The sequence below is a fragment of the Polypterus senegalus genome, chromosome 1 (genome assembly GCF_016835505.1).
Source record: "Polypterus senegalus isolate Bchr_013 chromosome 1, ASM1683550v1, whole genome shotgun sequence".
In the NCBI taxonomy this organism is placed as follows: Eukaryota; Metazoa; Chordata; class Cladistia; order Polypteriformes; family Polypteridae; genus Polypterus; species Polypterus senegalus.
In genome coordinates, this window is record NC_053154.1 from 274401425 (window position 1) to 274415782 (window position 14358).

Consider the following 14358-nt stretch of genomic DNA (forward strand, 5'->3'; position numbering starts at 1 on the left):
TAGTGTGAATGAAAAAAAAGAAGATTAATTTATGAGCCTATTGCTACGATCACATCCAAAGAATGTGTGAGCTGTATGAGTTGTTAGAAAAATGAAGACTTACAGAGTAAAAGAATTGACTCATTAGTGATAAAAAGCTGTATAGATGAGCATAGCTACTGTCAGCATTGCACATGGAATGAAAACAACAACCACCTTTATTTACAGTATATAGCACATTTTTATACAAATGATACTCAAAGTGCTTTACATGATGAAGAAAGAGAAAAAAAAGACAAAGTAAGAATTAAAATAAGAACACTAATTAACATAGAATAAAAGTAAGGTCCGATGGCCAGGGAGGACAGAAAACACAAAACAAAAAGTCCAGACGGCTGGGGGAAAAATTACATCTGCAGGGGTTCCAGGCCATGAGACCACCCAGCCCCCTCTAGGCATTCTACCTAACATAAATGATCATGAAAAGCACAGGATGATGTGCAGTAGATCCCACAAGAGATCAGACGAGAGAGATGGTGTGAAGCAGGTATGTGTATTTCAAATGTGCTGTGCACAAATGGGTGAAAATAAGCATCAGAAGCACCCAAGAAGAACATAACAGAGAAGGTGCGGGTGATGCAGCTAAGTATAAAACATGAAGCAGTTTAGTTGACTCATCTTAAAATCAGAATGTGAAAGTCTACTGGATGAAGCAGTGCCATTGTCAAAGCTGTCCCCAAGGTGAAGTAAAAGGAGAATGACTTTATCAGAATATTCTACATGTATGTAGGTGCCATGAATAAAAAAAAGAGCCAGCTAAGCAGATTGCTAATTTACAGACATTGGCCAAGACTCTCTACCTATCTGGTTAGCATCTGGAAGGATAGATGGACAGATGAATGAATGTGTCTTCCCATATCTTTAACATCATTTAAGATTATGTTGGAAGTACAGGAGGCCAACGAATGAGGGGTAGCACTGGGCATTGAACATAACATATGGAGCTTGGATTAAGCACCAGCATGATAAATCATATTTCCATGCTAACGGAAGCAAAATGATATTTTAGAAACAGCAAACATGACCTTAGAAAAAGACATGTCAGCTAAAAGACAATGCCTGGGGGGAAACTAAGTCTCGGGATATGTTTTGAATGAAGAAGCTTTTTTAAATGGAAATATAAAGTACAGACTGCAGGAGCACTTGGGAAGCGTGCAAAGAGAAATGAATTTAGAAACATTGCTTAACATGATATTTAACTTACCAAACTGGCAGCGGTTACAAGAAAGCGTCACTCAAAAATCATAGTGATTCTTTTTTCAGGAAAAGCCGAGATTTATAACTGTATACTTTGACTGACGTTATAAATAGCCCTATTATAGGGTGGAAAAAAACTTAAAAATACTTTCTTTCTGTTCGGGCAGAGAGCCTTGATTACAGTTTAAAGCCAAAAAATGATATTTGAGCTGTGTACCACAAATTTAATTGTTTGCAATCCTCAGTAACAGTCCATTTCATATGTGATTGTCTAAGTGATCAGATTTTAGCCCTCTCATTACTGTACAATTTGGACTAATAGTATAAAGTGAGGCTTCTGTCAGAATCTGGTGGTACTTAAGGTTATTTTATGACATTCTTCAACATTTTTTACAACTCTCATCACACTGGTAAATAATAACTCTATTAATATGTTTTCATTTGGCCTTCCTTTTGTGATGTTGAGATTCATTATGTACCTCAATGGTGGAGTAACTTTGTCCTGCTGTATGTATGTGTTGATTTTCCCATGCGTGTCTCAGGTACAATTTCTTTCTTTTTTTTTATAAATGCAGTATTTCCATATTTTTTTTTTTTCAGCTATTTGAAAGCAGAACTCTGAATAGCAAACATTTAAAAAAAAAAATAACAAATTGGCAATTTAGAGTTTTGGACCAGGCATTTCAAAAAACTGCAGACTCTTCTTTTTATTTTGGGATATTGGTGACATATAGTGTATCTGATTATAAGCTTTCTAAAAGAAACAATTAATTTATACACTATTTTGAAAATTTCAAATCAAAAAAGGAATATCAAAATCAATGCAGGTCCCAAAAACAGGCTTTTAAAATGTCTTGCTAGGATTGCCAATGATAATGATGATAATTTACTATCATTAATAATAAAGAATACAGTAAAGTGTTTTAGATTCAACACACACTACACACATTTAGAAAATCAAAAAAAAAAAAAAATCAACCAGAACTAGAAACAGACATTTTTCCAGGCCACCTTATAAAATAAAATCTGGAAAATCACAAAAAAACAAACAAATTCTACAACAAACTAAAAACTAAAAATAAAGGGCCTTACTGGCAGTCTTGTGGTTTTTTAAATCAATAATATTAGAGTTTCTTTTTTCCCTTCATTGGGTGTGTAGTGTAAGTGGAGGTGGTTAACTTAGTTATGAAAGCCCTTATAAGACCCTCTATCTGTTTCCAAGATATTAGCTGGTCTTTTTTAAGACACTTGCTACACAGCCCCATTCATTACTGAATTTCAAATGAATGCCAGTGCTTTTCATATCTAGTATTTTTGCCCAGTCACAGCATTTCATTTCTCCCAGGGGTAAGCAAATACCTGGACCTGTTGCTCAGCAGTTCCTACTGCTTTGACATCTGGAAGTTCTGTTTTCTGGATGTGAATACCATGCTCACTGCTTAAAACGTGCAGTCTACAGAAATCTGACTGGCAGTTCTTTAGAACTTCACTTTAAAATGTTCTTTGTGTCAAATACAAATGTGCCTGCCTAGACTCCCATACTGTAAATCTGATTGCACATGCTCGGTTCTTTCATTTTCTGAAACCATTTGTTCTAATTCAGTATTTGCAAGCAGGTGGAACTTAAATGTGACTTTTTTCCTATTTCCTTAGGTTCAGGAGAATCTTATATATAAACATCTACATGTGGAAGAGTGTGTGTCTGTCTGTCCGGCCTGGAAGTGAGAGATGGAGTCGGGGTAAGGGCTCGAACCCCGAGGAAACAGAAACTCACTTAGCCGCTAATACACAAGCGAGGCAAGCAGATCGGTAAAACGGTATCCCTTTCACTTTTCCTGCCGCCCCTAATGCACAAATGATGTGAGCACGCCGACAAAACAAAACCTCCTAGGAGAGAGAGACCCAGAGTATTTCATTTCAATTACCTGACATCTCTACATTTTAATTATTTTTCTGACCATTTCAATAGTTTCTAGGACCCCGGGCTTTTTACAGCACAGGCTTACACAGCTAGTTAAGTACAGATAGATAGATAGATAGATAGATAGATAGATAGATAGATAGATAGATAGATAGATAGATAGATAGATAGATAGATAGATAGATAGATAGATAGATACGTTATTAATCCCCAAGGGGAAATTCACATACTCCAACAGCAGTATACTGATAAAAACAATATTAATTAAATAGTGATAAAAATGCAGTGCAAATTAAAAAATGCAAGGTGAAGAGTGTGAGGCAGGTATAACAGACAATAACTTTGTATAATGTTAACGTTTACCCCCACGGGTGGAATTGAAGAGTCGCATAGTGTGGTGGAGGAACAATCTCCTCAGTCTATCAGTGAAGCAGGACAGTGACAGCAGTCTGTCGCTGAAGCTGCTCCTCTGTCTGGAGATGATCCTGTTCAGTGGATGCAGTGGATTCTCCATGATTGACAGGAGCCTGCTCAGCGCCCGTCACTCTGCCATGGATGTCAAACTGTCCAGCTCCATGCCTACAATAGAGCCTGCCTTCCTCACCAGTTTGTCCAGGCGTGAGGTGTCCCTCTTCTTTATGCTTCCTCCCCAGCACACCACCATGTAGAAGAGGGTGCTCACCACAATCGCCAGATAGAACAACGGTTCTTAAGTTCAGTCCTGTTGTATCACTGTGGTGTAGGTTTTTATTCTAAAAATCAATGGGTCAGACTTACTTCTAATTGCTTTTTGCTTCAGAAAAATGTGAAACTCTGATATTTATATGTAAAAGTAATTCTAGAATTTGTATTGTTTTCACCATAGCTTTTAATGTTAACTTTCTTTATTTGTATCCATTTTACTTTTACTGTAGTAGTTGCTCCATTAATTGTATCCAAATACCGATAAACAGTGGGAAGCAGGGAAGACACAGGAGCAAATGACACTGAATGCTAAGGTGGAAGGACTACTTCAGTGAAAAGTTCACTTATGTGCTGATGATTAAGAAATGGCTTAAATAACCTGAACATAAAAAATCTTAAAAAGCAATAAAAAGACAAATAATACACCTTAGTGTAACCTTAACAAATGCTTGGCACAGTCAGATAAAAATTTGGCAAGTGCATTTTGTAATTGCTGGTTCTGGACTGAAACTGACAAATAACAGCTTGCTTAATGAAGGTAAGAGTTCAGTTAAAAGCAGAAGCTGGTTGGGATAAACACCTGCAGTTAAGGTGGTCCACAAGACTGAATCTGCAAAGCATCAATTTAAGCTTATTATTACTAATGAGAACAAAAATGATATTATACAGTATCATTGAAGCAGCCACTTCCTTTAGCATTTAGTGTCATTTACACCTGCGTATGCACTGCTTGTCACTAATGGTCAACAAGTGAATACAGTTAAGGAATCAAACATAAATTTAAAAACAAATTAAAAGACATTGAAGTGTTCAAAGACATTGTGCAACATACACATTTGTTATACATGTAAATATCATACCAGAGCACTTTTCTGAATGCAGAATAAGTAAAGAATTCAAGCTAAATAGACAAATGTGCGAAGCTGGATGGTATAAAAACGTGTAACCAAAGTGGAACCCCAGGACTGAACTTGAGAGACACTAAGATATGAAGAAACAGTAAAAATGGAAATTCTGATCAGTAGCAACAATAACAATGGTGCCAAAACAATGGCAATGATGTATAAAATTGTTTGCCAACCACCAAGTTAGTGTGTCGTGAATAACATGTACATTATTTTAAGCAAGACTCTTGGTTCCTGACAATGGGTTATACCAAAGCTTCAAAGTTTAGACTGTATGAGAAGAAATCAAAATAAAGATATAAAAGGGAACAAAGCAGCCCCCACTGCCTGGCATAAAGGGAGCCGTGATCAAGTGATCATCTTTTTGTTCCCTCATTGGGAGCATCATCAGCTGATACACAAACTCCTTTAAAGTAGAAGTGCCACATGTTTGCTTTCCCCACCATGTTCGTCACAGTATTTTTGAAGTCTTTATCTCAAAACACAAACAATTTTCTCCTTGCAACAACATGCGGCCATCTTTTAAAAATGACAATGCTCTCGTTAGTTCTGACAGATCGGCAGTCCAGGGCGGGCATTGCCATAGATGGACTTTGGGGGATCGGTGCTGGAGGCACTGGGACGTGCACTGAACTTGAACTGTAAATATAGTGTAAATAAACGTTTGTTGGGTGCAACAAATGATGTCCATCTGTCTGTGTCCGGGTCAAGGTTCACACCATATATATATATATACATACACTCACCTAAAGGATTATTAGGAACACCTGTTCAGTTTCTCATTAATGCAATTATCTAATCAACCAATCACATGGCAGTTGCTTCAATGCATTTAGGGGTGTGGTCCTGGTCAAGACAATCTCCTGAACTCCAAACTGAATGTCAGAATGGGAAAGAAAGGTGATTTAAGCTATTTGGAGCGTGGCATGGTTGTTGGTGCCAGACGGGCCGGTCTGAGTATTTCACAATTTGATCAGTTACTGGGATTTTCACGCACAACCATTTCTAGGGTTTACATAGAATGGTGTGAAAAGGGAAAAACATCCAGTATGCGGCAGTCCTGTGGGCGAAAATGCCTTGTTGATGCTAGAGGTCAGAGGAGAATGGGCCGACTGATTCAAGCTGATAGAAGAGCAACTTTGACTGAAATAACCACTCGTTACAACTGAGGTATGCAGCAAAGCATTTGTGAAGCCACAACACGCACAACCTTGAGGCGGATGGGCTACAACAGCAGAAGACCCCACCGGGTACCACTCATCTCTACTACAAATAGGAAAAAAAGGCTACAATTTGCACGAGCTCACCAAAATTGGACAGTTGAAGACTGGAAAAATGTTGCCTGGTCTGATGAGTCTCGATTTCTGTTGAGACATTCAAAGAGTCAGAATTTGGCGTAAACAGAATGAGAACATGGATCCATCATGCCTTGTTACCACTGTGCAGGCTGGTGGTGGTGGTGTAATGGTGTGGGGGATGTTTTCTTGGCACACTTTAGGCCCCTTAGTGCCAATTGGGCATCGTTTAAATGCCACGGGCTCCCTGAGCATTGTTTCTGACCATGTCCATCCCTTCATGACCACCATGTACCCATCCTCTGATGGCTACTTCCAGCAGGATAATGCACCATGTCACAAAGCTCGAATCATTTCAAATTGGTTTCTTGAACATGACAATGAGTTCACTGTACTAAAATGGCCCCCACAGTCACCAGATCTCAACCCAATAGAGCATCTTTGGGATGTGGTGGAATGGGAGCTTCGTGCCCTGGATGTTCATCCCAAAAATCTCCATCAACTGCAAGATGCTATCCTATCAATATGGGCCAACATTTCTAAAGAATTCTTTCAGCACCTTGTTGAATCAATGCCACGTAGAATTAAGGCAGTTCTGAAGGCGAAAGGGGGTCAAACACCATATTAGTATGGTGTTCCTAATAATCCTTTAGGTGAGTGTATATATATATATATATATATATATATATATATATATATATATATATATATATATATATATATATACTACACAGCAAAATATCTAATTGGCATCATCAAACGTTGAAAGGATTTGCTTAGTGAAGCTCGCTGGAATGGCAGACAGTGTTTTGCTCAGGCATAATAATAAAAGTGATTTTCCTTCACTGTAGACAATATATGAATTAGCAACAGACAGTCATCGATGTGCTGTTCTTACTGTTGAGAACGACTAGTGGCCTCACCGTTGGTGCCGTACTTAGACTGTATTAGAGCCAATGTATATCCCTAGTGCAGCAACGCTGCAAATAGGAATTTGACTAGTTAGGTCTGCCTGACATTTTATTCAGCTTTAAGCAGGATGAAATGTTCTTACCTGTGTAGAAGCAGCTAATTTTACTGTAGTCCCACACATTTATCTCTCAATCTGTACTGCTGATAAAGCATACTTTGTTGTAGTGGCATTACTTTGCTAGCAGCTCAAAGCATAAAAGGCAAATTAAATACTCCCCAGTAAACAAATTTACAAGGCTCAGTCAATTATAAAATGTCTATCTGATGGACAACAACAAAAGCAGCTCAGATGATCAAATTAGGCAAATACCCTCAAAAATAAATAAATAAATTAAACAATGGCCTCTGATTTAACTGGAAAACAATGCACTTTATCTCACTAAATTGCCCCAAACAGAACACTAAACAAAGCACCTCCCTAAAGGGGTTTATATTTTGACAGGCTTAGGTGTATTTTTTTGCTCACCTATAACACTGCTTTGTAGAAATACCCAAAAGGTCAGAATAAAAAGGAATTATTTAATCCATGAGATGACCAGGTCTGGTCAAAAAACAAAAAGAAAGTTACATTCTGTTTTTGTACATAATTATATGATGCCAGCTGAGACCATTGGGCATACGTTGCAAAGCTGGGCTGTCTGCGGCTGAGCTGAACAAAAGTGTAAATGCCTCCAAGCTAAACTTCTGCCAGGCTTGGCTGCACAGCTGGAACTCGAAGCAGATGCTAAATTAGGTCATGTGAGATGCTTAAAGATACCACCCTGTCAATAAATAAAAAGATAAATGCAAGGCCGTTCTCATTAAAACAGAAAATGATTCTACAGAATGTGTTAGAAGATTGTTTTAAAAGGTTTAGTTTACTGACCCAATGAATGATATCAGTGCAAGTTACATTTGCATTCATCCATCGACAACATCCACCAAGGCATTTTCTAATTTTATTTTCTTTTGCCAAACGTCAGGGGCCAATACACCATCCTGGGCAGGACTCTGGTCCATTGCAGGGCACAGTCAAGTAATGTATTGTGTAAAGCCAATTTTGAATTGATTAAAAGTACAGTGTATCTACTGTGAGAGAAAACTAGTGTGCTATAAGTTAAACTTGTGTGTCACTGATAACATGGCAGTATTTATGACCTGATTAAACAGCTAGGGACAGAGAGAGACAGAAACGACTAACCTTGACCCATATAAGCTCCAGGCAAGACTTCCTTAGCAGTGCCAAATCCAAGCTCGCGGCACACTACGCTAGCAGAAGTGAGGTCCCAAAGATGATCGCAAACTGTGCCCCATTTCCCTTCTTTGAGAACTTCTACTCTTCCCTCTCCAAGATGGGGGCCTGCCTTGAGTCGGACATTCAGCTAGCAGGAAAGAAGCAAGAAAATGTGCAAAGAAATATAAGGAAAAATAAATCAAAGAGCATTTAACAGTTACTGTGTTGCACATTTTTATTAATTTCCCTTCATTTCCAATTATTCTCTGCCATCTTTTTTCTCTTCAACAATTAACTCAGAAAGAGATTCTCCTCTTTTCCGTACCAGATTTTGCTTTATTCCTTATTTGTTTTCTGTGCAATATCCACACTCCCTATTGTCCTATGATACTTCTTACAGTTTTATTTTCTCATCACTGATCTTAGCATACTTACTTGTCTTAGTGGTTCATGGGGTCTAATTGTGGCAGTGTTGACAAAGTCGGGACCCAAAACACACCGCGCCACAGCATGCATGCCATTCCTGCATGGGACAATGTTGACGGACGAGGAGAGCTGAACACGGCAATATGACAGATTTGGCTCATTTCCTTGGCAGGCAATTTTCTCCACCCAAAAACTCTTTTTACGAGCCATGGTGCTGAGTCTAAGGAAATAGAAAACAGGGCCATAATTTGAAGAGATTGACTTAAAGATATATTGCATAATAGGCACTGGAAATAACACTCCAAATAAGCAAATGCAGAAATTAGGCAGAGGTTAAGAAAGGCAGAAGAAGAATACCAAAAATTTAAGCACCAATCAAGAGAAAAATGAAAAGAGCAGACTGAGCAGGTTAGAAAAGTCAATATGGTGCACTATTTGAGCACATGTAGATGGTTTATATGTTTATAGGCCCATTTTTGCCACATGTACAACGTGCAGAGTAAAAGGAAAGCAGGATGTGCAAGAAGGAGCTCTGGGTGGACCCTAAAAACAACACCTTCTTCTACTTTCGGCTGCTCCCGTTAGGGGTTGCCACAGCGGATCATCTTCTTCCATATCTTTCTGTCCTCTGCATCTTGTTCTGTTACACCCATCACCTGCATGTCCTCTCTCACCACATCCATAAACCTTCGCTTAGGCCTTCCTCTTATCCTCTTGCCTGGCAGCTCTATCCTTAACATCCTTCTCCCAATATACTCAGCATCTCTCCTCTGCACATATCCAAACCAACGCAATCTCGCCTCTCTGACTTTGTCTCCCAACCGTCCAACCACAGCTGACCCTCTAATGTACTCATTTCTAATCCTATCCATCCTCGCCACACCCAGTGCAACACCTAAAATTATAAAATTAAAGTACAATGCTACATTCACAGGCTGTAGCAATTTTAGGACTTGCAACATCTCACTTTCCCAATTTGTTGCATTCATGTGAATTTCTGGTTGTCACTTTGGGAGAAACTTTATTAATTTGTTATTTGGTCACACAAAAAGAAATTAAGGATTAGCTGTAATTTTTACTAAAAAAATAAACACATTAAGAGCATATTGCAGTGTTAAAAATACAATGTGTCCTAAAATTTCACTTCTGGACCTTGTGAGCATTATGTTTAATTTTAAATTAATGAATGAAATGAGAGGTTACAATAGGTTACTGGGTCACAGTTCAGCTAATGTGGGTAACACTGCTTTCGATCTACCACTTCAAAAGGCAGTCACATAAAATATTCTAATGGAATGGTGGTTGTTCTCATTTGTCCCATGGCTCATGAATGTTGTGTAATAATTAAGCTTCACTGGCTGCTACAGATAAGTGTGCCCTAGTTCAGTCTGCTTTTCTTTGTGGCTAATAATCAAAACACGTAAAGAAGGCTTATTAGAACATAGTGAATAATTAATTTTTTATTACTGAACACATTGTTGATTTTACATCCATCTATCCATTGACAGTTTACCTGAACTCAATTGTCTAAAGAATAAACTAGATGCCAGTTTGTGTCTGAGGTAACGCTGCATGACAAAGCAATTAAAATACCGTATATACTCGTGGACAGTATAATTTCTGGTATTTTATAATGTCAGTCATATAAGTCGAATGCGGAAAACTCACACTATTGGTCCAAGAAATTATGATATGCTAATGCCCACCTGAGAGAGTAACCACGGAGAAACACTGCCTTTTTTTCTATGTGGGTGCAGCAATGTGCTGTATCAGCGCATGCTCCTAACTAGGGAATCCATTCCCAGACATTTTTCATTTCCGCATTCCTGGAAATGAAACTCCCGGGAACGGCCAAGCTCACATATATAGCGTGTAAAAGTGTAAACATCGATCAAGACATAACAGAGTTATAGTTGAAAATAATTAAGTGACACGGTTTATTGGCCCACGGTGTATTGTGTTGCCAATTAATTCAGTCAACAACAGTATAGCAGCAGTCAGTCTCCCGGCTCCCACTAAGACTGAGCACAGTGGACTGGGAGGAGTCTGCACTCTGCAGCTCACAAATGCCGATGTCTGTCAGATAACAGCTTTGAACAGCAACTTGAAATTGCAATGCATCCATCTGTTGCATCCGCATTATCTGTGCCAAGAAACTTGCCATCACAGAATGATGACAAGAAACTGGATGCATCAGTAAAAGCTGAAATGGCTGTGTTTCAGAGCAACGGCAAGCGCAGGCGTTGTTTAGAACAAGTGTATCAGTATCTGATGACTGTGCCGCCTACTTCAGTGAAGGCAGAGCATGCTTTTTCAGTGGCTGGCGTACTCTGCATGAAGGTCTGCTCTTGCCTGGACGCTGGACACGTTGTGCTTTCTACGCTCTTATTACCGCAACTAACTACTGTAGATACATGTACTTATATGACAGCATGAACTGCTTGTAGATAAGGTTAGTCTTTTATTGGTGTCAACATATTGCAGTAGTATTACTAAAAATAAGTGTCGGTTGTTCTAAATAACCCAGGATTCCTGGGAATGACATGCGGGATTCCCGAATTCCCAGGAATGGATAAACCCATCCGGGAATGGATTCCCTACTCCTAACCCCCCTCTCTCTCTCTCTCTCACTCTCTCACTCTCTATTGTGCCTACGTGACCACACGGTAATACCTGAACTATTCCAAAGCGCCGTTTGCACTGATTTGTGTTTTTTGTATCTCATACCCTCATACATTATTATGATAAGAGCAACCCTTTAAATGTCGCTGAAGTAGCGAAAGAAATTGATAACTGCACTGCTGCAACAATTGATTGGGGGAGGCAAGAAGATGTAAAAAAAAATGTTAAGCACCACATTTTTGAACAGACGTATAAGTCGGGGTCTTATTTTATGATCAATTTTTCAGGTTTCAAGACCCGACTTATACGTGAGTATACACGGTAAAGAAAAGAATACAACTTTGTGAAAAGAGAAAGAAAGGATGTGAACTCGTCTCTTCTGTACAAAGAAGTGAGCACACCAAATGTAAAATAATCCTTTATTCATGTGTCTCTTATTTTGCATTAAAACATTTACCTTAACTCTACATTAGGCTATGTAACTAAACTAAATAATAATAATTTAATCACACAGCTAACCAGTCAATGATTTATTGTTTTTATAGTCCAATAATGATTCTCTAATTATTTTCTTTTAATTAACTAACTAATGGTTGATTTGAAGTCAAAGTTAAAGAACTTTCGCCCCGGTAACTGCAGTTGTGGTTCACTGAAGTCAAGACACTGCAGAAACATTTATTCTTGTATAGTTATTTAGGAGGAGTAATAGCTTTATATACAGGTAGATATACACAGCTACACTAAAAAGTACTGGCAAATGCCATGGCGGCAGATGTTACCTGGTATTTGGATTATTGATCTTGCTGTTCCAGAGTTTTCTGAAAGAAACAAAAGAAATGTTTATCTTAGTCATCATGCCCACTTACACAAAAATGAAAATTTTATAACTGTTTAAATATCTAGGATTAATTCTATTAACTGGACTTCTGTCTTAATTAAACATGTTACGATATCACAGTTTTACCTTTTTGTGCCAATTCAGAAGTTACAAAGCAGGTTTGCTTATAGAGTAATAACCAAGCATTTCCATTTTACACAGGAATGCTGTAGTTTTTTTTTCTTGATCTTGTTTTTTAACTCTTTTCTCTGATATACTGTATTTTAAAGGCTTTGATTATTGTAGATGTTGCATACAAATAAATACACCGGTAGATACGACATCAAACCTGCTGATTCTCTTTGACATTGAGTGTCTGCCTTGTTAATTGCCAGTAAGAGAGAGAGGTTAGGAGGATGCGCTGATCCGCGTATTGCCATACCCACCACATGACAAACCACATCAAGATCCCAGATTAGGTCCCGAGTGCAGTCGGGCGACACCTCAGCACCACACTAGTTCAGATGGAGTTGAACAGTGTGAGGTTTTTTATAGTGGCTGGAGTACCAATTCTGCCACCAACCCCCAGATTTTTCCCTGTAGGTTAGAGGGCCTACTTGCAGGGCTGGATGCAGATTAATGTCATACCCAAGATGGAGCAATTGCAGGCCTTGCTCAAGGGCCCAACCACATAACCGGACATTCTCAAACCCACTTGAATCTAATTCGACATTGTGAGGGTTCCATGCCTATGTTGGTAGCATCAAGCACAAAACAGCAGCCAACCCCGTAATGCAGTACCAGTCCATTACAGGGCTCACGGCAGCATACACCCAAACTCATGCCAGCTCAGTTAGGAAGCTCTGATTACCTCAATCAGCACACCTTTACAAGGATAAACAAAGGATCAAGTGAAAAAAAAAGCATTCAGGACATGGGGACAATGTACAGATTGCACAAACCCAGACATGAGATCTAAACCCAGGATGCCTGATCTGTATGGGAGTTTTATTAAGCAACATGTTGGCATATTTGGATGCCAAAACACGTAAAAACATTAATTAAAAACAAGAAAATGACAAAGGGGATGTTTCAGTTTTAGATCAATCATAAAAGTACAGATTTTGTCAATTCTCTAAAGAATTTAAATCTCAAACTGCTATAACTGGCTGAGTACAGACTTGGAGCAGAAAGAACGCGAGCTAATGAAACAATGAGCTCAATTAAAAATCAAGAATGAATCAATGATTATGAAGCTGTTGGGCTGAGCATGAAGCTCCTGTTCTAGCAGTATGAGATGGTGTTTATAAAGATTTGTTCTTATAATTTCATGAATTTATTTAAGTGACACTCTTCTCCAAGTAATATGGATATCACGAGTGCACAAAGACATCCGTTTCCATAATTACAGGTCTGGAACATTGGAAGACTAATCAGCTTGGAGAGTCAGGGGTGGGAATTAAACCTGTCATGTTATGCTTTTATTGTGTATTGTCTTAAAATTTAAAACATTAGAACAATCTAGACGAGAACAGGCCATTCAGCCCAACAAAGCTCGCCAGTCCTATCCACTTATTTCTTCCAAGAAAACATCAAGTCGAGTTTTAAATGTCCCTAACGTCTTACTGTCTACCACACTACTTGGTAGCTTATTCTGAGTGTCTATCATTCTTTGTGTAAAGAAAAACTTCCTAATGTTTGTCTCGATCCACTGTACTAATTCCCTTCATAATTTTAAACACTTCAATCGTGTCACCTCTTAATCTTCTTTTGCTTAAACTGTAAAGGCTCAGCTCTTTTAATCTTTCCTCATAATTCAACCCCTATAGCCCTGGAATCAGCCTAGTCGCTCTTCTCTGGACCTTTTCTAGCGCTGCTATGTTCTTTTTGTAGCCTGGAGACCAAAACTGCACACAGTACTCAAGATGAGGCCTCACCAGTGCATTATAAAGGTTGAGCAGATCCTCCTTGGACTTGTACTCCACAGATCGTGCTATACTGTATAACCTAACATTCTGTTAGCCTTCTTAATGGCTTCTGAACACTGTCGGGAAGTCGATAGCTTAGAGCCCACTATGACTCCTAAATCCTTCTCATAAGGTGTACTCTCGATTTCCTTCTCATAAGGTGTACTCACGGTTTATTGGCTCACGGTGTATTGTGTTGCCAATTAATTCAGTCAACAACAGACCAGCAGCAGTCAGTCTCCCGGCTCCCACTAAGACTGAGCACAGTGGACTGGGAGGAGTCTGCACTCTGCAGCTCAC

General features: G+C 38.8%; 1 protein-coding gene across 1 annotated transcript in view; it reads right to left on the minus strand.

Annotated features, from left to right (window-relative positions):
• The window catches only part of loxl4 (lysyl oxidase-like 4), a 128547-nt gene that overhangs the window by 25859 nt on the left and 88330 nt on the right, over window positions 1–14358 (minus strand). The window contains exons 5-7 of the mRNA XM_039774556.1: window positions 12054–12092; window positions 8662–8872; window positions 8194–8374 (exon numbers count right to left, since the gene is read on the minus strand). Coding sequence (XP_039630490.1) covers window positions 8194–8374; window positions 8662–8872; window positions 12054–12092 — 431 coding nt within the window. The remainder of the gene's footprint in view (window positions 1–8193; window positions 8375–8661; window positions 8873–12053; window positions 12093–14358) is intronic.